Raw genomic sequence first — 23,355 nt, 5'->3', positions numbered from 1 at the left:
ACATGGTCCAAGAACACACAATCGGGAATCCATCAAACTCTTTTTAGAGAAAATATTTTCCCTCCCTTTCAGGATGCTGTCAAGGTAAAGATCTAGCTAATTTGCACAGCTCAACAGATCCTGTACCTTTTGGTCTGTGGAACGGCATTTGGTTTCATGGTAACTCACAGTTTCCCGCCTCTCCCCTCCCAACACTGTGTGGGGCCCACCTTCCTGTGACTGAACGGTCCATGGAGTGAATTTCCTCAAACAAGGGCATCTTCAAACTAAGGCAATCAGCATCTTTCCATCCGGAAACTGGAACCGCCAACGAGCCCCAAACGCAGTTCCCTTGTTAAAATTTAAAAACGTATCAAGTCCTTTTGTATGGGGTACCCCACTGTACCCCAGGGTGGCATGAATGTGTCAGCTGGTAACAGATGCTTTATTTCGGGGGTTGCAGATTCACAGCTGGGCTCCATCTGGCTCACAGAAATGTTTCCTCCGGCTCATAATTGATCATCTCCATTACAGTTTTGAATTGGCTGCGAACATTTCACCAGGGCATTTTCAAATTAAAAAAAAATCTGGATTTCTAGCGTCCTTTGAGAAAGCCTGTCGGTCAGGCATCACGAGGCTTGCCTCCCCACCTGGAAGTTCCACAGGCTGGAGCGGAGCGGAGGGTCCCCCTGCAGACAGGGCATCTGCTCTCCAGCAACCCCCCCCCCCACGGTCTCTCCTGTCCTTCTGTGTCAACCACCCTTCTCCCCTGGCCTCCTGTGGATTTCCTGCACCTGCCCACTTCGTATGTTTGCACTGCACGCTTGGCCTCTGTGGACTGTTACTTTGCAACACTTGTTTTAGCCTTTCAGATACACGTGGCCAGAGTACCTTACAGAGAGAAGTGGGTTAGTCCCTTGAGCAGCTTGGTGGCCCTGTGTCCGTGTCCGGATGTTACTTCAGTTTGGTTGAATGGGTAGTTATTGAGCCCTCGCTGTGTGCAAAGGCTAGAAGCAGCTGGGCCAGTGGGAAATCAAGCTGATGACGGGGTTATCGGTGCATAGACACCTGGTAGCCCAAGCCTGGGTGTGCGAGAATTTGCCAAGGGAGGGTAAACAGCGCCCAGCGTTGCTTCAATAAAGGCCAGTTAAGATAAGAACGGCAAGCGACAAGAGTGCCCTGTGGCTTCCTGTCGGGGAGATAGCAGGTTGAGGGGGACGATGGGAGAGAAAGCCAGGTGGCCAAGTGCTGAGAGGTGAGTGGATGGTGGGGACAGAGGCAGGGACAGTGGACAACAGTTCAGAAAGATGGGCTCTGAAGGGGCACTGACCAGACATCAAGCACTGGGGTCTAGACTGTTCTGGGAGGGCTGCAAGGGGAGGGGGAGGGGTATTTACAGGAGACTGGGAAGGAGCCTGTGGAGAGTGATTTGTGTTCACAGAGCGCCCTGGGAGCCCGGGGACACAGGAATGTAGCACAGACGGAGAATTCACTCCGAGTTGGAACTGAGAGCAAGGCCTGAACATGGGATGAAGAGAGGGAAGGTGGGAACATCCCGCTCAGAAGCCTCTTTTTTTTTTTAATGTTTATTTATTTTTGAGAGAAAGAGAGACAGAGCATGAGCGGGGGAGGGGCAGAGAGAGGGAGACACAGAATCTGAAGCAACTCCAGGCTCTGAGCTGTCAAGACAGAGCCCGAAGTGGGGCTCCAACCCACGAACTGTGAGATTATGACCTGAGCTGAAGTCAGATGCTTAACGGACTGAGCCACCCGGGCTCCCCAGAAGACTTTCTCTTTGAAGCATCAGATCAGTCCAGAGATTTTTGAGGCCTCCTTGGGATCCGATAAGGGACCTCAGAACGTGAATGCATTTGGACATGGGGTCTTTATTTTTATTAAAAAAAAATTTTTTTTAATGGCATTTGTTCATCATGTCTGAGCGGAGACCTGTTTTATTTTCTAAATTTTTTTAATGTTTATTGTTATTTTTGAGAGAGAGACAGAGAGACAGAGTGCAAGCAGGGGAGGGGCAGAGAGAGAGGGAGACACAGAATCTGAAGCAGGCTCCAGGCTCTGAGCTGTCAGCACAGAGCCCGACATGGGGCTCAAACTCACAAACTGTGAGATCATGACCTGAGCCAAACACTTAACAGACTGAGCCACCCAGGTGCCCCTGGAGATGGGGTCTTTAAAGAGATACCTCAGGTTAAATGAGGTCATAAGGGTGGGACTCTATAAACCCAGAGGACCGGGGTCCTTACAAGGAGAGGAAAAGACATTAGGAATGTGCACACGCACACAGAAGGGGCCATCTGTAAGCTGAAGAGAGCAGCTCAGGAGAAACCAGACCTGCTGACATCTCGATCTTGGACTCTCAGCCTCCAGAGAGTGAGGCAGAAAACTCCTGTGGTCTAAGCAACTTTGTGGTATTTGTTGTGGCAGCCGGAGCAGACTAAAGCAGGAAAAACAGGAGAAGCGAGAAAAGAGCTATGGGCTTTATGTTGAAGTCACCAGCATCTGTGGCCCTGGAAAGACTAATGCATATATATACACATATATATGTATACACATATATATACACATATATATGTATACCCATATATATGTATACACATATATATGTGTGTATGTGTATATATATTAATATTTTAAAATTTATTTTTGAGAGACAGAGCATGAGTGGGGGAGGGGCAGAGAGAGGGGGAGACACAGAATTTGAAGCAGGCTCCAGGCTCTGAGCTGTCAGCACACAGCCTGATGCGGGGCTTGAACTCACGAACCAAAAGATCACGACCTGAGCCGAAGTTGGATGCTTAACTGACTAAGCCACCCAGGTGTCCCTATATGTATTTTAATTGTGTCGAGGGATGCCTGGGTGGCTCAGTCGGTTGAGCATCTGACCCTTGATTTCAGCTCTGGTCATGACCCAGGGTCATGGGATTGAACCCCTCATCCGGCTCTGCACTGACAGCGTGGAGCCTGCTTGGGATTCTCTCCCCCTCTCACTGCCTCCCCCCACTTCTGCCATGCTCTCTCTCTCTCTCTCTCTCTCTCAAAAATAAGTAAGTAGGGGTGCCTGGGTGGCTCAGTCGGTTAAGCGTCTGACTTTGGCTCAGGTCATGATCTTACAGTTTGTGAGTTCGAGCCCCGCCTCGGGTTCTGTGCTGACCGCTTGGAGCCTGGAGCCTGCTTCGAATTCTGTGTCTCCCTCTCTCTCTGCTCCTCCCTCACTCATGCTCTGTCTGTCTCTCTCCTTCAAAAATAAATAAAGACACTTAAAAATTTTTTTAAATAAGTAAACATTTTATTTTTTATTATTAAAAATGTTTTGTGTATTTATTTTTGAGAGAGAGAGAGCACGAGCAGGGGAAGGGCAGAGAGCGAGGGAGACACAGAATCTGAAGCAGAGGCCAATGCAGGACTCGAACTCACAAACCGTGGGATGATGACCTGAGCTGAAGTCGGATGCCTAACTGACTGAGCCACCCATGCGCCCCAATAAATAACATTTGAAAAAATTGTGTTGAGCAAGACAAAGACGCAGAGGATGGCCTTTCACGTAGACAGAGCTGAGTGTTTGATCCAGCAAGTCACAAACCTGAGTTTCACTTTTTATTTGTAAAAAGGAGATCACAAAACCCACCTAGGAGGGTCATTGTGAACTTAAAATGAGCTGAAATGTGTAAAACGTTGGGCACACTACCTATAAACATTTATTAGGAAAGGTGGCATGTAATTAGGCTATGTTATTTTGTTAGTATTATTGAGAAATAAATAAATTCCTGGGGTATAAATGCTTGCATTCACATCTTGACACTTGGTAAGGAGTTGGCGGGGGGTGGGGGGTGGGGGGGTGGGGGGTGGGTATGGCGCACATGTTGGCTCACATATAGGGCTTTGTACTGACTCGGGTGTAGAATCACCATGAAGTATAACCCCAGAAAACCAAACTCGGAGAGGCTGACCCATAAAGATGTTTGCACTCAGCATGGTGTCTGGCACATAGTAGGCAGTCAAAAAGTATTGGCGAATGCATTTATGAATGAAGAGCTCTTGCTGAGAATGGTAAAAGACTGAACATCTATAACCATCTGTGGATGGGTGTATTATTCAACCCTCTTAGTGTTGCAAGTGACAGAAACGCATTCAAACCAGCCTAAGCCAAAAACTTAAAATAAATTTTAAAAGTTTACAAATGGAGGGGGAGAATTTGTTGGCTCAGAAACTGACAAGTCCAGAAGTCTGCTTCAGGCATGGTTGGATCCAGGGACAAAAGAGATGTATTCAGTAGTCTGCTCTCCTCTTCTTCCCTGTATTAGCTCCATACCCAGGCAGGTGTTCTCCATGTGGTGGTCCTGAGAGCCCCCTCCGGGCTTCTACCCTCTATGTATCCAACAATTCACCCAGAAAAGAGGGAGCTCCCTTTCCAAACAGTGCTAACATGGGTCTTAACCGGACTCTAAGTCAGCCAGCCAGAGTCACGGGGTCATCCTTGTTCAGTCAGCACTGCTCAGGGCCTGTGAGTAGGGGAGAGATAATTTCCCAAAGGAAAAGCAGGGTGCTGTTCCCAGCAAAAGGGAGACTGGTTGCTAGGCAGGCACAGACCAGTGCTGCCCCCTGGACCGAGTGGAGTCAGGTGACTGGGTGAGAGAGAGAAGGACGCATGCCACCTGGAGGACATAAGGAGGTGGCTACCCAGAGCTGTGCTGGGTCCAGGCAGGACCGAGGCCACTGAGGATTTAAGGAGGCTGGGATCTGTACCAAGATGTCAGTCCAAGCGGCCAGGTGGTAGACTGATTCAGAAAATGGCCCTGCTTCTCCACCTGTCCTGAATCCACACCCTCTGCAATGCGACTTAGCATCATCTCTCGTCAAGAGTGGAGCCTATTTTCCCTCCCTAGAATGTGGGCTGGCCTTTGTCACTTGACATAGACTGTGGGGTGGTGGGGTGGCAGTTCTGAGCTTAGGCCTCAAGGGGCCTTCTGTGACTCTGGTTCCCTTGGACCCCTGCCTCCACCACGTGAACGGTCCTGGCTATTTAGCTGGGGGATGAGAGGCCATGCGAAGCCGTCCCAGCTGTCCCAGCCACAGCCCCAGACACAGGAGAGAGCCCTGCATGGCTAGTAAAGCTGTCTAGCTGACTCACAGATGACTGTCCACACATGAGTGAGCCCACTGAGCCCAGCTCAGGTCAGAACTGCCCAGGTGACCCGCAGAGTCATGAGCAGTAGATGGCTGCTGTTTTAAGCCACTGAGATTTGGGACTGTTTGTTATACGGCATTGTGTGGCAAAGCAGGTTCCCGATACAAGGCATTTAGAGAGAAAACAGAGCCAGTGCTTGGCTTGCCAACCCGTGCCCCCCGGCACGGGGCTGGATTTACTTTGGGGATCACGTCTGCTTACAGCCTGGTGGAGTCTATCGTGTCTGTGGATCTCACACAGGGATTTTAACTGTCTGACGTGTTTCTCAGAGACATGGGCCTCGGTAATTCCTGAAATTATCCAGCTTGAGCTGCTGGGGACCAATGTGCACCACTAGCCACATCCGAACCTCTCTCCCTACCCCCGCTGAATTGCACGCTTCGATTTAGCCATTTTTACACGGTGGCCGTGCGTGGAGAACAAGCACAGAACACACATGGCTTCAAAGAGAAGTCTGTGGGAGACTGGGAGGGACGGAACGGGTCCCAAATCCCATCCGAGAGCAACATTAGCCATTTGGTTGTAGGGAGAGAAAAAGAATCCGAGAGACAGGTTTAAAGTGCGTTTCGGACTTCTCTGGAAGAAAGTTAAGGAAAGAGGAAGCTGCCTGATGCCAGAAACTGCCCACTGGAGCAAGGAAAGGATGAAAGAAGTTAACACGTCTTCCCCACCCACGGCATCCCCGTCCCTAGGACCCAGGTAACTGTCTCCTCTCCTCCCATCCTCACGAGGGCCTCCGGGCACACACGGGAGACAGCCTCTGGGGGCCCCAGCATGTCCCACTGTGTCGTCCACCGCTACACCTGCTCTGCCCACGTGACCCCTTCCAGGGAACGTCACCGCCACCCAGCCAGGCAATCGGCCACCAAATCCTGCTCACCCAGAACCGAAACATCTCTCTGTCCTCCCCGCGCCCACCTTGGCCACGCCGTCCCGTTCTCAGACGCCCCACTTCAAACCCGCCACTTCCAAACTGGACTTAAATTTGTCTGCAGGATAAAAACCCTCAGTTCTACCATCTGACGAGGCGTGCCTTCCTAACCCAGTTCTCCCCCTTATCCCTGCCCGGCATCTCTCCTGCCTGCCCTGCTGGGCTGCAGTCAACTGCAGTTTTTCCAGCTTCCGAGACCCAGGCTCCCAGGTCCCTGCACCTGGGGGTGTCTTTCCTCCCTTCCTTCTTCCAAGCAGTCCCAGGAGGCCGGGGCTGGGTGAGGGACCACAGGCCTATCGTGCCCATTGGCATGGCATGTTCCAGGGCATCTGTCACCTTCTCTGGGGTCCAGGGTGTGTGTTTTGCAAGGGTGTCCCTTCAGCCCACTGGGAGCAGACTTGGAAAGAAGGTTCCAATGTCCTCACTTGGGGCAGAGTGTGCTCTGGCCGAGCTCTGAGGGGCAGACGGCAGACACTGCCCCAGGCTGGGGGCCACCTCACAATCCACTTGCTGGTCACGGCCCCCACCCCCACCCACAAACCCTTCCCCGGGACCAGACCAGAGTCCCGAGGGTGCGTACAGCCAGCGGCTGCTTTGAAGGCCCCTCGGAGCCAGGAGGGGCAAAGCCAGGCCCCCCATTATGAGCACGCCTGCGGGCAGCCACGTTTCACGCTCCTCGGGGAGTTGGCGCCTCCGCTCTGCCCCATGTCCCAGTGCTTGTTTGGAGCGGGGGCCGAGGCCCACAGAGGGAAGCCTGGATGACCCTGAACCTTCCCGGTACCCAGAGCCCGACAGCTGAGGTAGCTGGAGATGCGGGGAGGCCGGGCCCCACCTCCCGCACCCAGGCCACTCGGGGCTGCTCCAGGCCACTGGGCTGGGCCTTGGGCAAGATGAGCTCCGGAGGTCACCAGGCCAGGGGCGAAACCATCCCTGAGCTGCGTGGGCCGTCCCCAGCTTCCAAGTCACTGAGTGCTCGCTGGGGAGGAAGGGGCACATGGGGAGGGGCTGGTCAGTGGTCCAGGGACCCTTGACTCCCTGCCCTGCCTCATCTCCCCACCCAGGGAGCCAGGGAAGGGACCTATTGGCCCCATGGGGGTCCTGTCACATTTGCGGGGGGCCCTTTCCCAATCTGGGCTTCATGGAGGCCTCATTTGACCTCCAGAGGGACTTCTAAGAGGCCTCTTCAGCCTCTCATCACAGCTCACCTCAAACTTGCTCATGAACTCTGCAAAGATGCCGAAGAAGGCCTCAGAGGTGGTGGCTTTGGAATCCTCGCCGAAGAAGGCCAGCGCCCTGCCCAGCTCCTCGGTGGCCTCCCGCTGCAGTGCGTCCAGGGCCCGCAGCACCGGCTGGGCCGTCTCTAGGAAGGACTGATTGCCCCGTTAAGGAAACTGCCAGGCATCCTCAGGTTCTCGGGCAGTGACCCCAGGCTGAGCCTAGCTGCCACATGCTCTGTGCTCAGCCAGGAGCCATGCTTGTTCGGGGGGCTCCAGTCCCTTCGCACACTGCCCTCTCAGCTGGCCATGAAGCCCACCACAGCCAGTCAGCCTCGTGGCCTTCTGCTTGTCTTCTCTGTAGGGTAGCCCTGTCTCCCCTGTGGGCTCTTCTCAGATGCCGTGACCCCTTCTTCCCCAAACACCCGCTGATAGTATCTCCCTGTCACTCTCTAGGCTTCGATCTCTCTCTCTCTCTCTCTCTCTCTCTCTCTCTCTCTCTCTCTCTCTCTCTTTTTTTTCTGTAGCATTTGCCGCTATCTGTACTCTGTGGCAATGTCCCCCTCTCCTGACTGCCTGTGACTTAAATCTGGGCTCTATGGCCCAGAAGGACAGATGGGGCGAGGCAGTGGCTTTTGGACAGTCAAAAGAACTCCTCTTCAATGATGCAGACTTGGTGTAAGTGCTTGGATTCTAAATCACCAGGATGGACCCTCTGCCAGGACCCCCGGATCCCAGTGGCCACTGGGGCTACAGACAGCTCCCCATCCCGGTGCTGGGACCGGCTGCTCAGAGGATACTGTCATGACCACAGCAAACTTGTCCTCACCGGAGGGGGGCGTGCTCTGGCAAGCAGCCTGTATCTCACTGATGGTGCCATGGAGGTCAGCTAGGTCACTGGTCAGGGCCCGTTGATTCACTGTAGGGAAGGGAACAGAGCCTCACGAGCACCGGCCTCCCAGCCCAGGACAGTGGCGCCTCTGCTTCCCCACCCATGCACTCAGCCCACCTTTGGCAGCCAGGGGCACAGTGGGCAGGTCCTGAGCAAAGCCGAGGAGTTCTGGGAAGTGCTGGCTCAGCGATTTGGCAAGAATGTGCAGGAAGGTAGATTTCCCATCCACAGTCTTCGTGGAGTTCAGCTGCAAGTGATGCCCAGCAGACATACTCCTCAAGGACCCCATCAGACACCTGATCACACAGGTCTGGGTACCCTTGGCCCCAAGTCTCCTGGGCTGTGGCAGCAATTCCTGGCCCTTGACACCCAGCTACTCCAAAGTTGCCAGTATTTCTTCCTCTGAAGCTCTGCTCGGATGCCCACAGGCCTCCTCAGGAGTTTGGAGGTTCCCTGGCCCAGATCTTTGAGACATCCTTCCAGCCCCCCAGGAACCAGGCCCACAGCCATCGGCTAGAGAAGGCCACCAGGTTTTCTGTCCTTGGCAGTGAGGCCTTGTCAGCAAATATAACCCCAGATTTTCTGACCCCTGGGTGACGGTGGTGGGACACCATTCACATGTCTTCCTTCTTGTGATTTTCTGGAACCATATGTGGCCCTCCTGGGCTTCAGACATCCTAAAACGTTCATATCTACAAATGGAGTTTTTCTTCTTCTCTTTTAAAACAGTCAAAGGTACCATGGGGAAAGGTCCCAGAAACAGTGGGAAGACCAGGTATTCAAGCTGCCCTTTCTCAGATCCTAGATCTTATAGGCGTAGGACGGCCTGACAGTGGTGGTGGTATTAAGGACACAGAAGCTACCAGGTGAGATTCTCTCCTTCCTCTTGGGGTCTTCCCTCCCTGTCCCCCCACCCTCCATTTTTCCAGATCCCGAGGCTTGGCTTGGAAAAGGTCCCCCACCCATCCTTTACTGCAATTACATTCTGGCCTGCTGGCAGCCAGCTTTTCCTCCTGGGAGAAGGGCGCTCCTTGGCCATGACATTCTCTCCTCCCCTCTGCCACAACTTGGGTTGGGCCTGGCCTCCCCAGCCTCCATACGGTAGGGCAAGCTCATACATTACTGCCAACGGGTCCCCTCACCTCCGTCAGGAAGTTGATCTTGAAGCCTGTGGTCTTGTTAGTTTTGGGCTGTCCATCGTTGAGATAGTTGCCCATGGCCAACACAAACTGTGGAAAGAAAGGTGGGCAGGTCCTGCCCAGGTGCTCACCCCGCACCCCAGACCACTATCAGGATGGGCCTCCAGACTGGAAGCCCCAAGGGGCAGACAAGCAGGTGGAGTGATGGGAGAGTGGGTGCGCCCTGACCTCCAGGATCTTGGCGAGCTTCCGGCTGTTCTTGAGCTCAAGGGAGGCTTGGCGCAAGCACTCCAGGCTGCCCCGGATCTCTTCTGTCTTCTCCTGTAGGGTGGCCTGGAAGTGGAGACTGCGCAAGCGGGTTTTGTATTCCGGAACCGACAGCATCTGTCCCGAAGTCAACGCCAGGATTGCACCCATCCCACCAGGGGCCCCACCGCCCCACCGCAGCCTGGGGTGGGGGTCAGCGGGCTGCCCGGCATTCCCCTCAAGAAAAATAAGCACAATCCCAAAATGAGCACACAAAAATAAGCACAATCCCATCTACCTTGAACCCCGGGTGGGAACTGGCCATTAAAGGTGTAAAACTGGGACCCAGAGGCGCGAGCGCAGTGGCGGTAGGGGAGCGGGACCCCACGCAGCCCCGGTCACAGCGAGAGCCCCGATGGAGGCGGCCGAGGCCGCCGGGCAGCACCCCCCGACCCCCGGCGGCGGTCACGGCCGCAGCACCTGCAGGACGAACTGATCGGGCTCGCTGAGGCGGCCGGGCGCCTCGCGGAAGGCCTGGTAGCGCTGCTCCTCGTCGGCGTCGGGCGCGAAGAGCAGCAGCTGCGCCAGGTGCGCGGGCTCCAGGCGCCGGGGCTCCATGCTCATGAGCACCTGCCGCAGCTCCGCGGGGCTCAGCTTCAGGTGCGCCAGCAGGATGGCTGCGGGCCGGGCCGCGAGCGTGAGCCGGGGGCGGGGCCGGGCGGAGGGTGGGCGGGGCGCCTAAGTTCCCCGGGGCTGCCGGGTGGAGCCTGGGCGGGGCAAGGAACCGGGCGGGGCAGGAGCCGGCCCGGAGAGGCAGAGGGTTCTTCCCAAGGCCGAATAAAGGCGAGGACAAGGTTCTCGAAGACTTAGACCTAGATTCGGGTGGGGCCTATGGGCGTGGTGCCAAAATGAGGGAGGAGACCCCGTGAGGGAGAGTAGAGGATGCGGCTGGAGGCGGGGCCATAACCCGGAAGCCGAGGCCTGTAGAGGTGGGGCCAACGAGGGGGCGGGGCCAATGAGGGTGGAGCCCAGCGCGGCACCTGCGCCGGGGTGGGTTCCTTGACCTAGGAGGGGGCCTTCACCCAGCCGGTGTCGGACCCCCACGGACTAATGTGTCATCCACCCCCGCGGATCCAGAGCTCTGCGGCCCAGAGACGGGGCCGCCTCCTGTCCCCCATAAGCCCTGGGACTCCCCGAACCCCTCACAGGTGTTGTAGGCCTTCTTGTGAGACAGGATCTCCACCACTTCTTTCTTCCTGAAGGGTTCGGGCCCGGGCAACGGCTCTGGAAGGGAAAATGGTTTAACGGGAGGACACTAGGCTGGTGGGACGGCCCAGGAGGGGTGTGGCCACACCCAATGGCGAGACACCCCTTGACAGGGCCGTGACTGAATCAGATCCAGGTGTCCACAGTTCCTTCATTCCTCAGTCTCCCACTCAGGTGTAACATACTCAGCATGCGTGGTGGGTGCCCCTCCCCTCCCCGCCCCTCCCCCTCCCCCCGCCGGGGCCCTTGGGACTGAGCTGCCCGAGTAAGGTGAACCAACCACCTCTTCACCTTGCAGATGCTTCCTGGATGGACAAAGGCCTTTGTCTTCCATCCTGCAACCACCTGTCACACATGATACCCCTGGCTGCCTGGAACCCCACCCAACAATCCTATAGGGAGATACCCAGAGAGGGGAGAGGGGACAGAGAGACTAGAAGGGACATCTAGTCTCCTAGATATGGATGCCTCCTGGTGACCTGATTCTGGCTCTGTGACTTTAAGCATATTATCTAGCCTCTCTGTGCTTCTTTATCAAGAAGCCAGGGTGGTCACAGTCCCTGTCTCATAGGGTCATCACAGGATTGATTTAGAAACAAGGGTGTCTGGCATTTGGGAAGCATGCAATAAATGCCAGCTATTACGGTCATCTCCACTTTGAGACAGGAGAACTGAGGCTCTGCGAAGTTAAATAACTCAGGGACACGGTAAGCAGATGGCAGTCGGTGCAGGCCTCTGGGACTCTAAGCCCCGGGATGCCACAAAAGGCAGCAGGTGGACTTCCAGAGAGGGCTTGTGGAGGGTTCCCCCAGGGCCCTCGGGCCACTCACTAGCAGGTTTCTGGGTGCCGAAGTGGAGCTCCAGATCGAGGTATTTTACCATATCACTCAGCTTATCATAATCAGAATCTTCCCCGAGCTGCAAGGCAGAGGGCGTCACAGTGAGGCCCTACCCTGGCAACCGCACTGCCACCGCCCACCCCACCCACCCTCTAAGGGCTGCCCTGGGAGCTACTGAAGGGAGAGCCCTCGTCAGGCCCTGGGGTACACGTGGGGGCCAGAGGAGACTGCGGGAGACACGAACTGGTCCAGGTTATCAGGCGGTGAGCCGCTGCCTCCTCAAGTCCATTGCATACGTACACCTGCAATACTCCCCCTGCAGAAGCCAGCAAGCTGCACTGGGGCAGGCGGATGAAGGGACTGCAAAGGGGCCGCAGCCAACCGAGGGGGCTTAAGGAGGTGGCCAAGAGCTCTGGCCTTGCTTGGGGGTGTTCTTTGCAGGGGGTGCGCTCACCAGAGCTGTCCTGGGTTCACGATGCTAGGGAAACGGAAGCGGGAAATGCCAGGGGCTACAAACTGGACAGGGGCTTGTCTTCAGTGCTGCTGCCCAGGCCACCTACCCCTGGTGCAGGGCACCCCCAGGCCCCAGGTCACCTACCTGACCCCAGATGGTGCCTTCTGAGTTCTCCACCTGCTCCCACCGTAGGCGCTTGACGCTCATGTGGCTGGTCTCACTTCGGCGGTGGCCCAGGCCCCGGGACAGCATGGGGGGTGCACAGGGCACCGGTGGGGGGAGGGGTGGCGGGGGCGGTGGAGGGACTGGGTGGCTGAGTTGGGTGAGGGGCTTGACCAGTGTCTGAGCAGGGCCCCGAGGGCCATCGGGGGTGCGGGAGCTGGGCTTAGGGTCATGGAAGGGCAGAGGCGGCGGAGGCGGGGGGCTGAGCGGGGGTGGGGGGATGTGGTCGGAGACGGAGGAGTAGGTCAGGGAGCTGCCTTCCTCACTGCTGCTGATGCACTCGCTAGCGCTGCTCCGTTCGTTGGTCACAAAGCTGCCCTGGTCATCGTGGAAGCTCATCTGCCAGGGCGGAGCAAGGTGAGGGAGAGTGGGATAGCCTGGGGCAGGGGGTGGGATAGCCTGGGGACAAGGATAGGACAGTCTGGGAAAAGGAACGGGGTAACCCGATAAGGTATATGGGGTGGCCTTGAGTGGGGGGTGTCATAGCTTGAGTCAAAGGGTGGGATAGCTCAAGCCAGGGGGTGGGGTAGCCTGGGACAGATTCTGGGATGGACCGGGGCAGGGAGGGGGGTAGCCTGGGGCAGATTCCCAAGGGCAACAGGCTTCTTGCGGGAGCCCAGGGATACTGTTTCCCCTTCCAGACCCCCGTGGCACACCTGGGCCCCTCGCCCTCCACACCTGCTTGCACGCTCACCTCCTCATAGTCATTCTCAGGGCTCAGGAAATCATCCACGACAGTGACCCGGGGGCCCAGCTGCTCACTGAGCACATCCAGGAAGCGGTCAGTATCCCGGCTTCGCATGGGGCGGGAGAAGGTGAAGAGCTTCCTGCGGCTGGGTGGGCGGGCAGGGTCCGGACTCGGGGGGCTGTCGGAGCGGATGGGCCCGGGGTCTGGCTGTGGGGAGGGCGCCCTGCTGCTGTCCAGGCTGGCGTAGGGGTGAGACTCAGAGCTGCTGGGGGAGGCCAGGCCCCCTGAGCACAGTGGGTAGTAGCAGGGGGAGGGCAGGAGCCGCTCGCTGGGCCACGAGACGCTGGACAGGGTCCTGGGCCCTGGGGTGGGGGATAAGGTGTGAGGTCTCTTCAGTCAGCACCTGGGTCCCAGGTGCAGGCTGGAGGGGAGGGGCCCGGGGCAGGGTGGCTCTGTGTCCCTGGGTACCTTCCTTTCCCTCTCTGGACACGGCACAAGAAGACCCTGGATGCCCCTGCCTCCCCAGGCCCTTCCCTAAGGGAAATCAAAGGTCAGAGTAGGTGAGGGGGAACAGTACTTAGCCCCAGGACAGGCCAGACCCCAGCTCATCTCGGTCCCACCTAGGACTGACCGAACACAATTCAAAGGGGAGATGGGCCTTCTCCGGGCCTGAGACCAAGGATCATGAGGCACCTCCCGCACCCGACAGGCCCTTGGCTGACAGGAACACTGCCCCGGCGTCCTGCCTTCTGAACTGCAGAGAAACTAGCTTCTCAGTTGGGCCATTCACAGAGCAATGCATGCACTTAATAGTTTATCCAACAGCCACATGCTAACTCAGGGCTCCTTAGGGGAAAGACCTGGGCTCTTTTAAATCTATAGGAGGGGTAAGGATTGGAGGGGACCTGGGAAGACCTGCGACAACCCTAACCTTGATGGACCTTTGCCACGGAGGCCACTGAGGTTCCCCACAACTCAGTCACGGAGCCACGCAACAAAGGGGAGGCTCGAAGGATGTGCCTCAGATGGGGAAAACACCCAGACAGACAGCCCAGTGGACAGAAGCTAGTGCTGCCCTCAGGAACCCCAGCCGGCTGAGCCCCTACCTGCTGCACCTGCCGGGCTGGGCACTGGCGGGGAGGCACGGGATCTGGACGTGGTCCCCACCTTCCCTTTGAAACTGCTGCTCAGTCGGGACTCAAGCTCCGCATAGACGGCTGACATCTTTGGGGAGAGGAGGCCAGGGTGAGTCCAACCCACCCTCCCCTCCCATGTGAGGCCCTCACATGGCCTCAGAGGCCAGGCCTGGGTGGTCTGGGAGGCAGGGTTCTGCCTCAGCCCCAGGAGCTACCTATTCCCAGCAGCCAAGTGAACCACCAGGAGGGTGGGGAGGTCTCACCATCTTCGGATTGGGGGTCTCAGGGAGGGACGTGCCGTCGCCTGCTTGGCGCTCTCCTGGGATTAGAGGAAGAGGCATCTCGGGACAGTCACCGGGACCTGCTGGGGGAATCGGGGAGGGTGGAGTCCACCGTGGAGACATCCAGTGACCCTTCTGAGCTCTAAGGCTCAGGTTCCAGCCCAGGCTCAGTGGGCAGCCATGGAGAAAGAACTAGCAAGCCCTGCAGACCCCCGAGGGCCATGGCTCAGCCCTGCTCAACCCGTTCTCCGGGATCTCTCGTCTCACCAACCCCATTTTGCAGGTAGGAAAACGGAGCCCCGTTCCTCACACCCAGTCCCGCCTTCCCGTCCAGAGCCTCACCGCAACTGAGGCTGGCCTCTAGGCCCTGGGACCGGAGGCTGCGGCGGCACATGGAGGAGGCCCTCAGGGAGCTGCGTCGCTGGGGTTCCAGCACCGGCTCGGGCTCAGGCTCGGGCTCAGGCTCCAGGTCCAACTCGGGCTCTGGCTCTGCTGTGGGACATGAACAGGAGACGGGCCCCTTGTCCTCTCAGCCCAGGGGCCTCCCAGGAGGGGTGAAGGCAGCAGCTGTGTGCACCGATCTGTGACCCCAGGCTCTGCTTGGCAAGTGGAGAGAGATCGTACACCTGCTGCTCAGCCTATGCTCCGAGCCTCTTGCTAAAACCCTCGAGCCTCTCCCAGCAAATTGTGGGTCCCCAGGACTACGGATGGTGGGCACACAAGGGCCAGCACACAGGTCTGCAGGCTGTGACCTAGCAGGTGCAGAGTATGTAGAGCATGGGCACAGGGTTTGGCCTAAATGATGGGTGCGGCTTTATGGCCACATGGGGGACACTGTAAGAGATGGGCAGCTGTGGGAAGCTGAGGCCACACACCATCCGGCAGGCCCTAGTGTGTGTCCGTGTCCATCGAGGCGCACCAGCCAGGTGTGACCTGACTGTGTGCTCACTCTCCAGCTCTGTAAACAGCAACCACGCGAATTTCCTGGTCTGTGCCACATTTCTTGAGGTGCAATGCACGGCCACTGAGGTCACTCCCATGTTGTGGGTGAGAAGCCTGGGCTTCCGGGCGGACAGGCAGGGTGTCTAAAGTCTGAGATAAGACTGCAGGTGTTACTTAAGGGTGAAGCTGAGGGGCACCTGGGTCGCTCAGTCGGTAAAGCGTCCGACTTTGGCTCAGGTCACGGTCTTGGGATTTGTGAGTTCGAGCCCCACGTCGGGCTCTGTGCTGACGTTCGGAGACTGGAGCCTGTTTCGGATTCTGTGTCTCCCTCTCTCTCTGTGCCTCCCCTGCTCACGCACGCTCTCTCTCAAAAGCAAATAAACATTAAAAAAGAAATAATAATAATAAAAAAGGTCAAGCTGGCAAGGCGCATCCGCGGGGCCAAGTGTGCGACCAGCCCGGGTGTGTCGGGCACGTGTCTGCATGACACAGGGGTGCATCCGTGTGTGGAAGAGGCCCAGGTAGGCTGCGATCTGAGAACAGGTGTCTGGCCCTTCGGTGGGCGGGGCAGCGGGAGAGGCTGCTTACCTGTCATGGCCGTGTAGCCCAGGAAACACGCGATTTTCTCCCGGCACAGCTCCTGCTCCTCGTAAGTCAGCAGCTGGTGGATGAACTGCCAAAGGACTTGCTTGGCAGGTGTGTCCAGCACAGGGTAGACGTCCACGATGAGGGTGTCAATGTTCCTGGGGGAGGGTGCGGGAGCAAGGGCTTCATTACTCAGGGGCTCACCATAGGGGGAGCGAGAGATGGACAAGGTGGAGGGCACTTCCAGGCCACAGAACCCTGCGGAGACAGGGAAGGGAGGAAGGCAGGCCTGGCGATCGGCCACCCTGATTCAAATCCTGGCTCTGCCACTTACCAGCCAAGTGACCTTTCTCAAGTTACTTAATTTCTCGGTGCCTCAGTTTCCTTATCTGTAAAATGGGGATAAAAATAGCACCTATCTCATAGAGTCACTGTGAAGATGAAAACACATAGAGTGTACTGGGGAGGCTGACTCACTACATCAGGGATTGGCAAATGATGGCCCGCAGGCCAAATTCTGGACCCCCTTCTGTGTCTGTAAAGGAAGTTTTATTGGAACACAGCCATGACTCTTGGTTTATATATTGTCTACGGCTGTTTTTTTTTTATTTTTAAAAAATGTTTATTCATTTTTAAGAGACAGAGTGCGAGCACAGGAGAAGCAGAGAGGGAGACACAGAATCAGAAACAGGCTCCAGGCTCTGAGCTGTCAGCACAGGGGCCGACGCGGGGCTCAAACTCATGAGATCATGATCTGAGCTGAAATCAGGAGTCGGACGCTGAGCTGACGGAGCCACCCAGGCGCCCCTAAAATAGTAATTTAAAAACTCAAAATAAAAAGATGTCACTTTCTGGCTGAAAGACTGCAGGTATGAGTGACAGCGGTGCTCTGGGAAAATATTTGGTATTACTTAGTCAAACTAGGTACACAAGGGGCGCCTGGATGGCTCAGTCAGTTCAGCATCCGACTCTTGATTTCAGCTCAGGTCATGATCCCAGGATTGTGGGATCGAGCCCCACATTGGGCTTTGCACTGGGAGTGGAGCCTGCTTAAGATTCTCTCTCTCTCCCTCTCTCTCTGTCCCTCTCCCACTCTCCCTCTCAAAATAAATAAATAATTTTTAAAAAGTTAGGTAAGCAAATACCTTAAGAGCCAGCAATTCTGCTCTGAGACGTAAATTTCAAACGAACTGTGCACAGCTCCGTGGGGAAATGTGCAGGACGGTGTTCACCAATGCTCCCGTGATGGAACACAGTGGTGGCAAGGCGGGGTCTGTCACTGGCAGGTAAATACCTCAGACACGGCTGGCGGCGAGGTGATCTACAAGAATCTGGCTGCAGTTATAAACAATGTATTCCATGTCCGCGGAACAACATGGACAGATCTAAACACACAGCACTTGGTGGAAGAAAGTCACACACGGATGTGCAAAGAATAGCACAATCATGATGCGGAACAAAAAGGTACATCATATGTGGGGCGCCTGGCTGGCTCAGTCAGAAGAGCATGTGACTCTTGATCTTGGGGTCATGAGTTCGAGCCCCACGTTGGGTGTAGAGATTACTTAAATAAAACTTAAAAAAAAATACATCATATGAAACAGCAATGCCTACACTTGAGGAACACGTCGGACAAAAGGATGCCCGTTAAATTCATCAGACTGGTGCCTTGGCAGGGGAGGGATGTGGGAGAGGGAGTGGAGCTAAAAGGCAACGAAAGGTGGAGACAAGCCCAGCATCCAGAGAGACAACATGTGGTCTGTCCACAAAATGGAATGTTATTTGGCTACGAAGAAGGAAGGAAATAGATACCGTAGCTTGGATGGACTTGGAAAACACGATGCTGGGCGAAAGAAGCCAGACGTGAAAGCCCACGTACTGAGGGCTCCTATTCATGTGGGAGTCCGGAACAGGGAAAGCCACAGAGACACCGAAGCAGATTCGTGGTTGTTTAAGGGGTGGGGGGAGGGCAGAGGAGGAGGGGGTGACAGTGAAGAGGTGTGGGGTTTCTTTCTGAGGTGATGAAAACGTTCTCAAACTGAGTATGGTCACGGATGCACCGATGTGTGCATTAAAAATCAGTGCCTCGTACCCTTAAGTGAGTACATTGTGACGGTGTGTGAGTTATATCTCAACAACGCTGTTTAAAACAAAAAAAAAAAAAAAAGAAAAGGGCACGGACAGGTGAGGGGTTTGCACGGGCCGTGACAATGACCCTATGGACTGAAGTTACAAAAAGGAAGACACCGACCTAAGCACCCGCTCCCCCCTGCCCCATGACGGCCAGCCGGCTGGTGGCGAGCGCCCACAGGCCAAAGTCTTGTGAGCGGTCCATGACCAGTGCAGCTGGTGGTTGTTGCTTCACCTTGCAGAGGCTAGGTCACGTGGCTGGGAGGTTTAAGAGTGAGGGTTTGTTGTGGGGCACCTGGACTGCCCACCCCCCTGGGGCCCCTGGTACCAGCTGCTGCTTTCTTTGGGATCCCCCCCCAGTCTCCCCACCCCCCCCCCGCCCAGGAGAAGGGGGTGGAGGAGACCCAGGCAGGGAGACCCCGATGGTGAGTCTGGGCAGGATTTGGGGCCCACCCAGGGCTGGTCCCGCCACCTGTCTGGTTCAGCCACCTGTGCTGGAAGAAGCTCTCAAGTGCCCGGCAGACCCCATAGCGCTCGGGAGGCGTGAGCAGGTGCTCCAGCTGCTGGCTGAAAGTCCTCCCCTGAACCCGGATGCTGGAGGGTAGGATCTCTGCCACCCACTGCAGGGAGGTGAGCGCCGAGGACGGGTTGGGGGAATCCAAAGAATCGGAGTCTGTCGGGGACCACGGGCAGGAGAGGCACAGGTGACCCAGCATCCCCAGGTTGGATGTCGTGTCCCTGGCAGCTGGGGGGAGTGCCGGGCACTGGGAGCCACACCTGCTGCCAGAAGCTGGGGACAGGGATGCAGGGACAGCCCCCGGCAGGGTCCCTGAGGCTGCCCCACTGGAATCTACGGCACCACGTGGGGAGGGAAGCTGCAGGCTTAGGGGGAAAGGCAGAGTCCTGTGCAGACTCGTAAGTCCCACACACGGAGCCCTGGCAGGGTGTCTGTGAGCCGTGAAGCCTAGTGGTAGTGGGTGTCTCACCGCTGGCAAACGGGACAAGCCCCTCCTCCACCACCAGCGTGGGCACCGCGCCACTGCCTTGAAGCATGGACACCACCTTGTCATGGGAGCAGTTCCTGCCGAGAAGAGATGGCCCAGGAGGGCCTGACCAGGATGAGCCCTGTCCACGGCCACCCACCAGACCTCCTTGTCCTGCTGGTAGAGGCCACTCAGCATGCCCACAGCTAGGCCAGGACCAGAAGTCGGGTCCTGCTCATTCATGTCCTCTGCAGGAGATGCTCCAGGCCCAGGACCAGCTGGACACTTCTGGGCGCAGAGGGATTGAGCCCACGTCACCCCTAGGCCGGGCTATCCTCAAGGGCAAGACACTCATGGTCCATTTAACTGTGTCCCTTGCATGGAGCTGGGGTGTTTTCTGGTTGGAAGGATCAATGACATCCTGGCTAGTGTAGGGGGACAGATTCAAGGGTTCCCACAGGAAGAGGGGCAGACTGTGGGGACCAAGTGGTCATAGGAGATTGGGACCACGGCCTGGGTGTCCCAAGAGTCAGGAGTCTTGGAGGATGATGTGTCACCAAGCTCTGATGTCCCCAATAGCCTCTGACCTCATGTCCAGTCCATTGAGGAAGAGGATCCGGTCGCCTGACTTGAGGGAAGCATTGTCAGCCGGGCTCCCTGGAAGCGAGAAGAGAGCGCGGGCCGGTCAGCTGGGCAGGGCCGCGCTCTGCGAGCCCATTTCACAGGAGCAAAACGGGGAAAGCGGCAAAGGACAGCCAAATTCAGGCCAGCGGATCCCACGTTAGACCCAGTACTCCTCTGCTCTCAGCTGCTCTGAGCAGGGAGTGAGCCCCTGGGTGGGCATGGGAGGGTTTGGGGCACAGTGTGGACCACCTGCCAGCCCTGAGCTGTTGAAGCAGTGCAGAAACAAGGAAGGTCTCGGGAGCGGTATTTCTGCAGCATCTGTGCACCTGCTGAGAGCCCCGGTCCATACACCGGTCTCTGCCCCTCACGTAACAGTTCACGTGGCAGATTCCTCTGTGCCTTTGTCATCAGGAGAAAGTGCGTCTGCCTAGAGGGACGCATGCGTCTCCCTCAGGCTGTGAAACGTGGTGTATTAATCATGCTTGTTTGTTTCTGCGCTTCCTGATGCTTAGGCATCTTGGGGGCAATGGTGACCTGGGAAGCACTGCCCTCCCAGGGCTAGCCAACTCCTAGGTGGTAAATGACTGGCTCGGAAAAGTGGCTCTTGTACACAACGGATCCAGAGCCCACAACCAACCAACCTCCTTGTCTACGGGGCTCTCACACCCCGGGCCACTGTTGCCCTGCCCTAATCACCCAGGGCCAGGCACCTCCCAAAAGGGGACAGCTCCTATGTCCCAGAGCCTGCTGAAAGCATTCAAACTCATCCTACACCTGCTTAGCTTGCTTAACCTGCTTGGCTCGATCCTTCCCTTTCCCACGTGGCCCTGTGTGATGGTGTGGCCCTGCATGATGTGGCATGTCCCTTCCTCTTGGGAACTGTGAAGGACACGTTCTTTTTTCCAATGGTGATTATCTCCTGATCTGTTGGCCTCACTGCACCAGGATAATAATAAAACCTGCATTTTAAACCCAAGATAGCAGTGGACTCTCACTCGGCTTTGATGGCCCTGAAGGTCAGACCAAACCCAGTACCCACCACCTGGGGAGGGGCTGGTAACTTTGCTCCCGTGGATGCAGGTTTTTTTTTCCTTTCTGCCTCTTTTATCAGGTGCTGCTCTAAATTTGATTTGGAAGCAAGTGGGGGAAGGGACAGATGCCCAAAGAAAAGGTACTCTCATGAGGCTGTGGGGACTGTCGGGGCAGAGGGGGCAAGGGAGAAGGCTGCTCAGGAAAGACTTGCTAGGGAAGCAGAGTCCTTTCCCTGGGGCTGAAAAGGGGGAGAGGAGAGGGCGATGGTGGTGGTGAATCCAATGTGGCCTGTCTGGAAGCTTGGGCCAGCCTGGGGTAGGAGGGCCGGTGGGGTTGTAGCCGGGGAATTCAAGATCACTGGAACGGGAGTCAGGAGATCTCAGGTTCTGGTCCTTGCTTTGCCAGAGCCTCTAAAAGGCCTCAGTTTCCCCTTCTGTAAAAGCTCTTACTGAAGCATTGGTTTCGCTTCCTATGACAAGGAAGACAAGGGGAAGCCTGGACACCGGGTTGGAGAGAACAGCACATCTAGATTTTAACATGGCCCTAGGCAAAGGATCTCCGGCTGGACCACGTGGGTGGAGCAGGAAGGTGGTGGCTCAGTTGGAAGAGACAAAGAGGAGAGATTACTCTTTTCTAGAGCACCAGCCCTTGGGCCTCTTCCCTACAACACTGTGCCAACAACTTAGTAGTGCACAGATCCGAGAAGAACTGGAACGAGTCAGTCATCTGAGATCCCCGTGGCGGGAGATGCTAAGGCACTAAGGCACTTTCCTGGGGATCGGAAGATGTCCATCCCACAAATCCATGCATTGGAGGTGTGAGATGAGGAAGGGTAGACAGGACTCAGCATCAGCGGGTCCACCAGTGGGGATGTGTCACCAGGAGCAGCGTGCTCAGGTGCTGGGAGGTTATGGATGCAGGTGACCCAGCCCTGGGAGGTGGTTACCAGGAGGGAAAGTTCAGTTTAGTGCCAGGAGACATTTCTGCCCCACAGAGACCTTTCACAATGGAAGACCCCTCCCCCCCCCACACCCCACCTCCAGAGGGGGAAAAGGGAAAATTCCTGCACTAAGGCTCTGCCTTTTTCAAGATGCCACCATTCCAGGAGCACCCCACCACCACCACCACCAAAAAAAAAAAAAAGGGAGGCAGGGTGGGGGTGGGAGGAGAGTCCAGATTGGGAGGAAGGGACTGGATAGTGGGCAGAGGCCCTGAGGGCCTGATGCCTCTCTGAGTCTGACCCGCCCAGCAAGTGCCAAATTCACAGTGGGCACCCAGCACAGAGCACGCGTGGTGTTGGGGTGTGGCCTGGGCAGGCATCAGGTGTGTGTCCTGGCTCCCCCAGTGTCTGGGACCGTGCCCTCAGCCCCCCACGTGGACGCAGGGAAGGTCTGGATGGAGAACTCGGGTCACTTGGCTCAAAGGCGACCCTGAACTTGGAGGGCGTTTGCCCCAACTCAGACGGATGTATCTAGGATACTTAGAGGGCACAGGCTACCTGAGATTTGAACCTGGGGGGTGGAAGCGAGGGGGCGGGTTACTGAGTATCGGCCTAACAGGGTCCTTCACTCCATCCAGGACAACCCGCCTACCCCTCACCAGGCAGGACAGACTCGATCCAGACAGGCCCATGGCCGCGCAGCGTGAAGCCGAAGCTCTTGTTGCCCTTGTAGACTCGGACTGTCCTGGGGAGAAAGAAGGGGGTGGAGTGGGGGGGGGGGGCTGGCCGCGTGCCCCGCCCTGGGGAGAGAGAGGCTAGGGGGCATAGGGGATAGAGATGTCCCGTGTCCCGCTGCCCTTAACCTCTCCTGCCTCGCACCCGCACCCCCCAGGTGTCCACGCCCCGACCCCGCGCGCTCTGCCCAGATCTCCACCCCGGCCCACCGACTAGGAAGCACCCGCAGCCCGTGCGCGCGCGCCCCGGGTACCTGCGCGTGCCCCCCGGGCCCGCGCGACCGCCCAGCAGCGAGGAAGCCTTGCGCGGGGGCGGCTCGTCCGGGCGGCGCGGGGCGGCGCTGGCGCGAGTGGACACCAGGAGGCGCTCGGGCCGCTCCTCGCTGCGGCTCCGGCGCAGCCGCTGCGCTCCCTGCGCCCGCCGGGCGCGGCACAGCTTGCCCAGCAGACCCTGCGACACCACCTCGTCGAAGCGCGCCCGGTGCTTCTTGGGGATGAAGATCCTGCGGGCGAGGGCCGCAGAGTCGGGGCGCGTCCCCAGACAGCGCCCCGGTCGCGGCAAGGCGCGGCCTAAAGGCTCCTTCTCGCGGCCGCCTTCCCGGGCTCTCCCGCCCCTACCCCACGGGTAACCGGGGAATCAGTAGCCCGCGCCCCACTCTCCCCCTCGCTGCCGGGACTTGCGCCCCAACCGGCCTGCGCCACACAAGAGTCACGGCGCCCGGCTCTCGCCTGGCTCGCTCCATCGCCGGAAAGTCACATTCGGACCGTCCCCGCTACTCTGGCCTTGAGGGACCTGAGCGCCCCCAGAGCGCGTCCATGGTCCTGTTCCCCTTCCTGCCTGTGTCTTCCCGTTTCTGACCTCTTCCCTAACTCCCTCGTTTCATGCCCTTGCACC

The 23,355-nt window shown here is 57.2% G+C and overlaps 1 protein-coding gene across 3 annotated transcripts in view; it reads right to left on the bottom strand.

Annotated features, from left to right (window-relative positions):
- Positions 1-6,931: 6,931 nt before the first annotated feature.
- Positions 6,932-23,355, bottom strand: part of GRID2IP (Grid2 interacting protein) — a 32,655-nt gene continuing 16,231 nt past the window's right edge. For 2 of the 3 annotated variants that reach the window (XM_047089387.1, XM_047089388.1), the window contains 20 exons: positions 22,715-22,963; positions 22,386-22,471; positions 19,718-19,787; positions 19,134-19,228; positions 18,637-18,820; positions 16,021-16,175; positions 14,833-14,982; positions 14,473-14,570; positions 14,180-14,297; positions 13,080-13,435; positions 12,308-12,724; positions 11,701-11,788; positions 10,811-10,888; positions 10,085-10,281; positions 9,587-9,742; positions 9,362-9,448; positions 8,337-8,466; positions 8,128-8,246; positions 7,319-7,483; positions 6,932-7,089 (listed from right to left, as the gene is read on the bottom strand). In XM_047089387.1, coding sequence (XP_046945343.1) covers positions 7,018-7,089; positions 7,319-7,483; positions 8,128-8,246; positions 8,337-8,466; positions 9,362-9,448; positions 9,587-9,742; positions 10,085-10,281; positions 10,811-10,888; positions 11,701-11,788; positions 12,308-12,724; positions 13,080-13,435; positions 14,180-14,297; positions 14,473-14,570; positions 14,833-14,982; positions 16,021-16,175; positions 18,637-18,820; positions 19,134-19,228; positions 19,718-19,787; positions 22,386-22,471; positions 22,715-22,963 — 3,070 coding nt within the window. In that variant the 3' untranslated portion in view covers positions 6,932-7,017. The remainder of the gene's footprint in view (positions 7,090-7,318; positions 7,484-8,127; positions 8,247-8,336; positions 8,467-9,361; positions 9,449-9,586; positions 9,743-10,084; positions 10,282-10,810; positions 10,889-11,700; positions 11,789-12,307; positions 12,725-13,079; positions 13,436-14,179; positions 14,298-14,472; positions 14,571-14,832; positions 14,983-16,020; positions 16,176-18,636; positions 18,821-19,133; positions 19,229-19,717; positions 19,788-22,385; positions 22,472-22,714; positions 22,964-23,355) is intronic. The other variant, XM_047089389.1, reaches the window with a different exon arrangement.

The sequence above is a fragment of the Lynx rufus genome, unplaced genomic scaffold (genome assembly GCF_022079265.1).
Source record: "Lynx rufus isolate CCGP_SWC_20201006 ecotype Redwood Valley unplaced genomic scaffold, mLynRuf1.p SCAF_27, whole genome shotgun sequence".
Classification (NCBI taxonomy): Eukaryota; Metazoa; Chordata; class Mammalia; order Carnivora; family Felidae; genus Lynx; species Lynx rufus.
The sequence above is the reverse complement of the archived record's forward strand: the minus strand, read 5'-3'. Positions and strand labels throughout refer to the sequence as shown.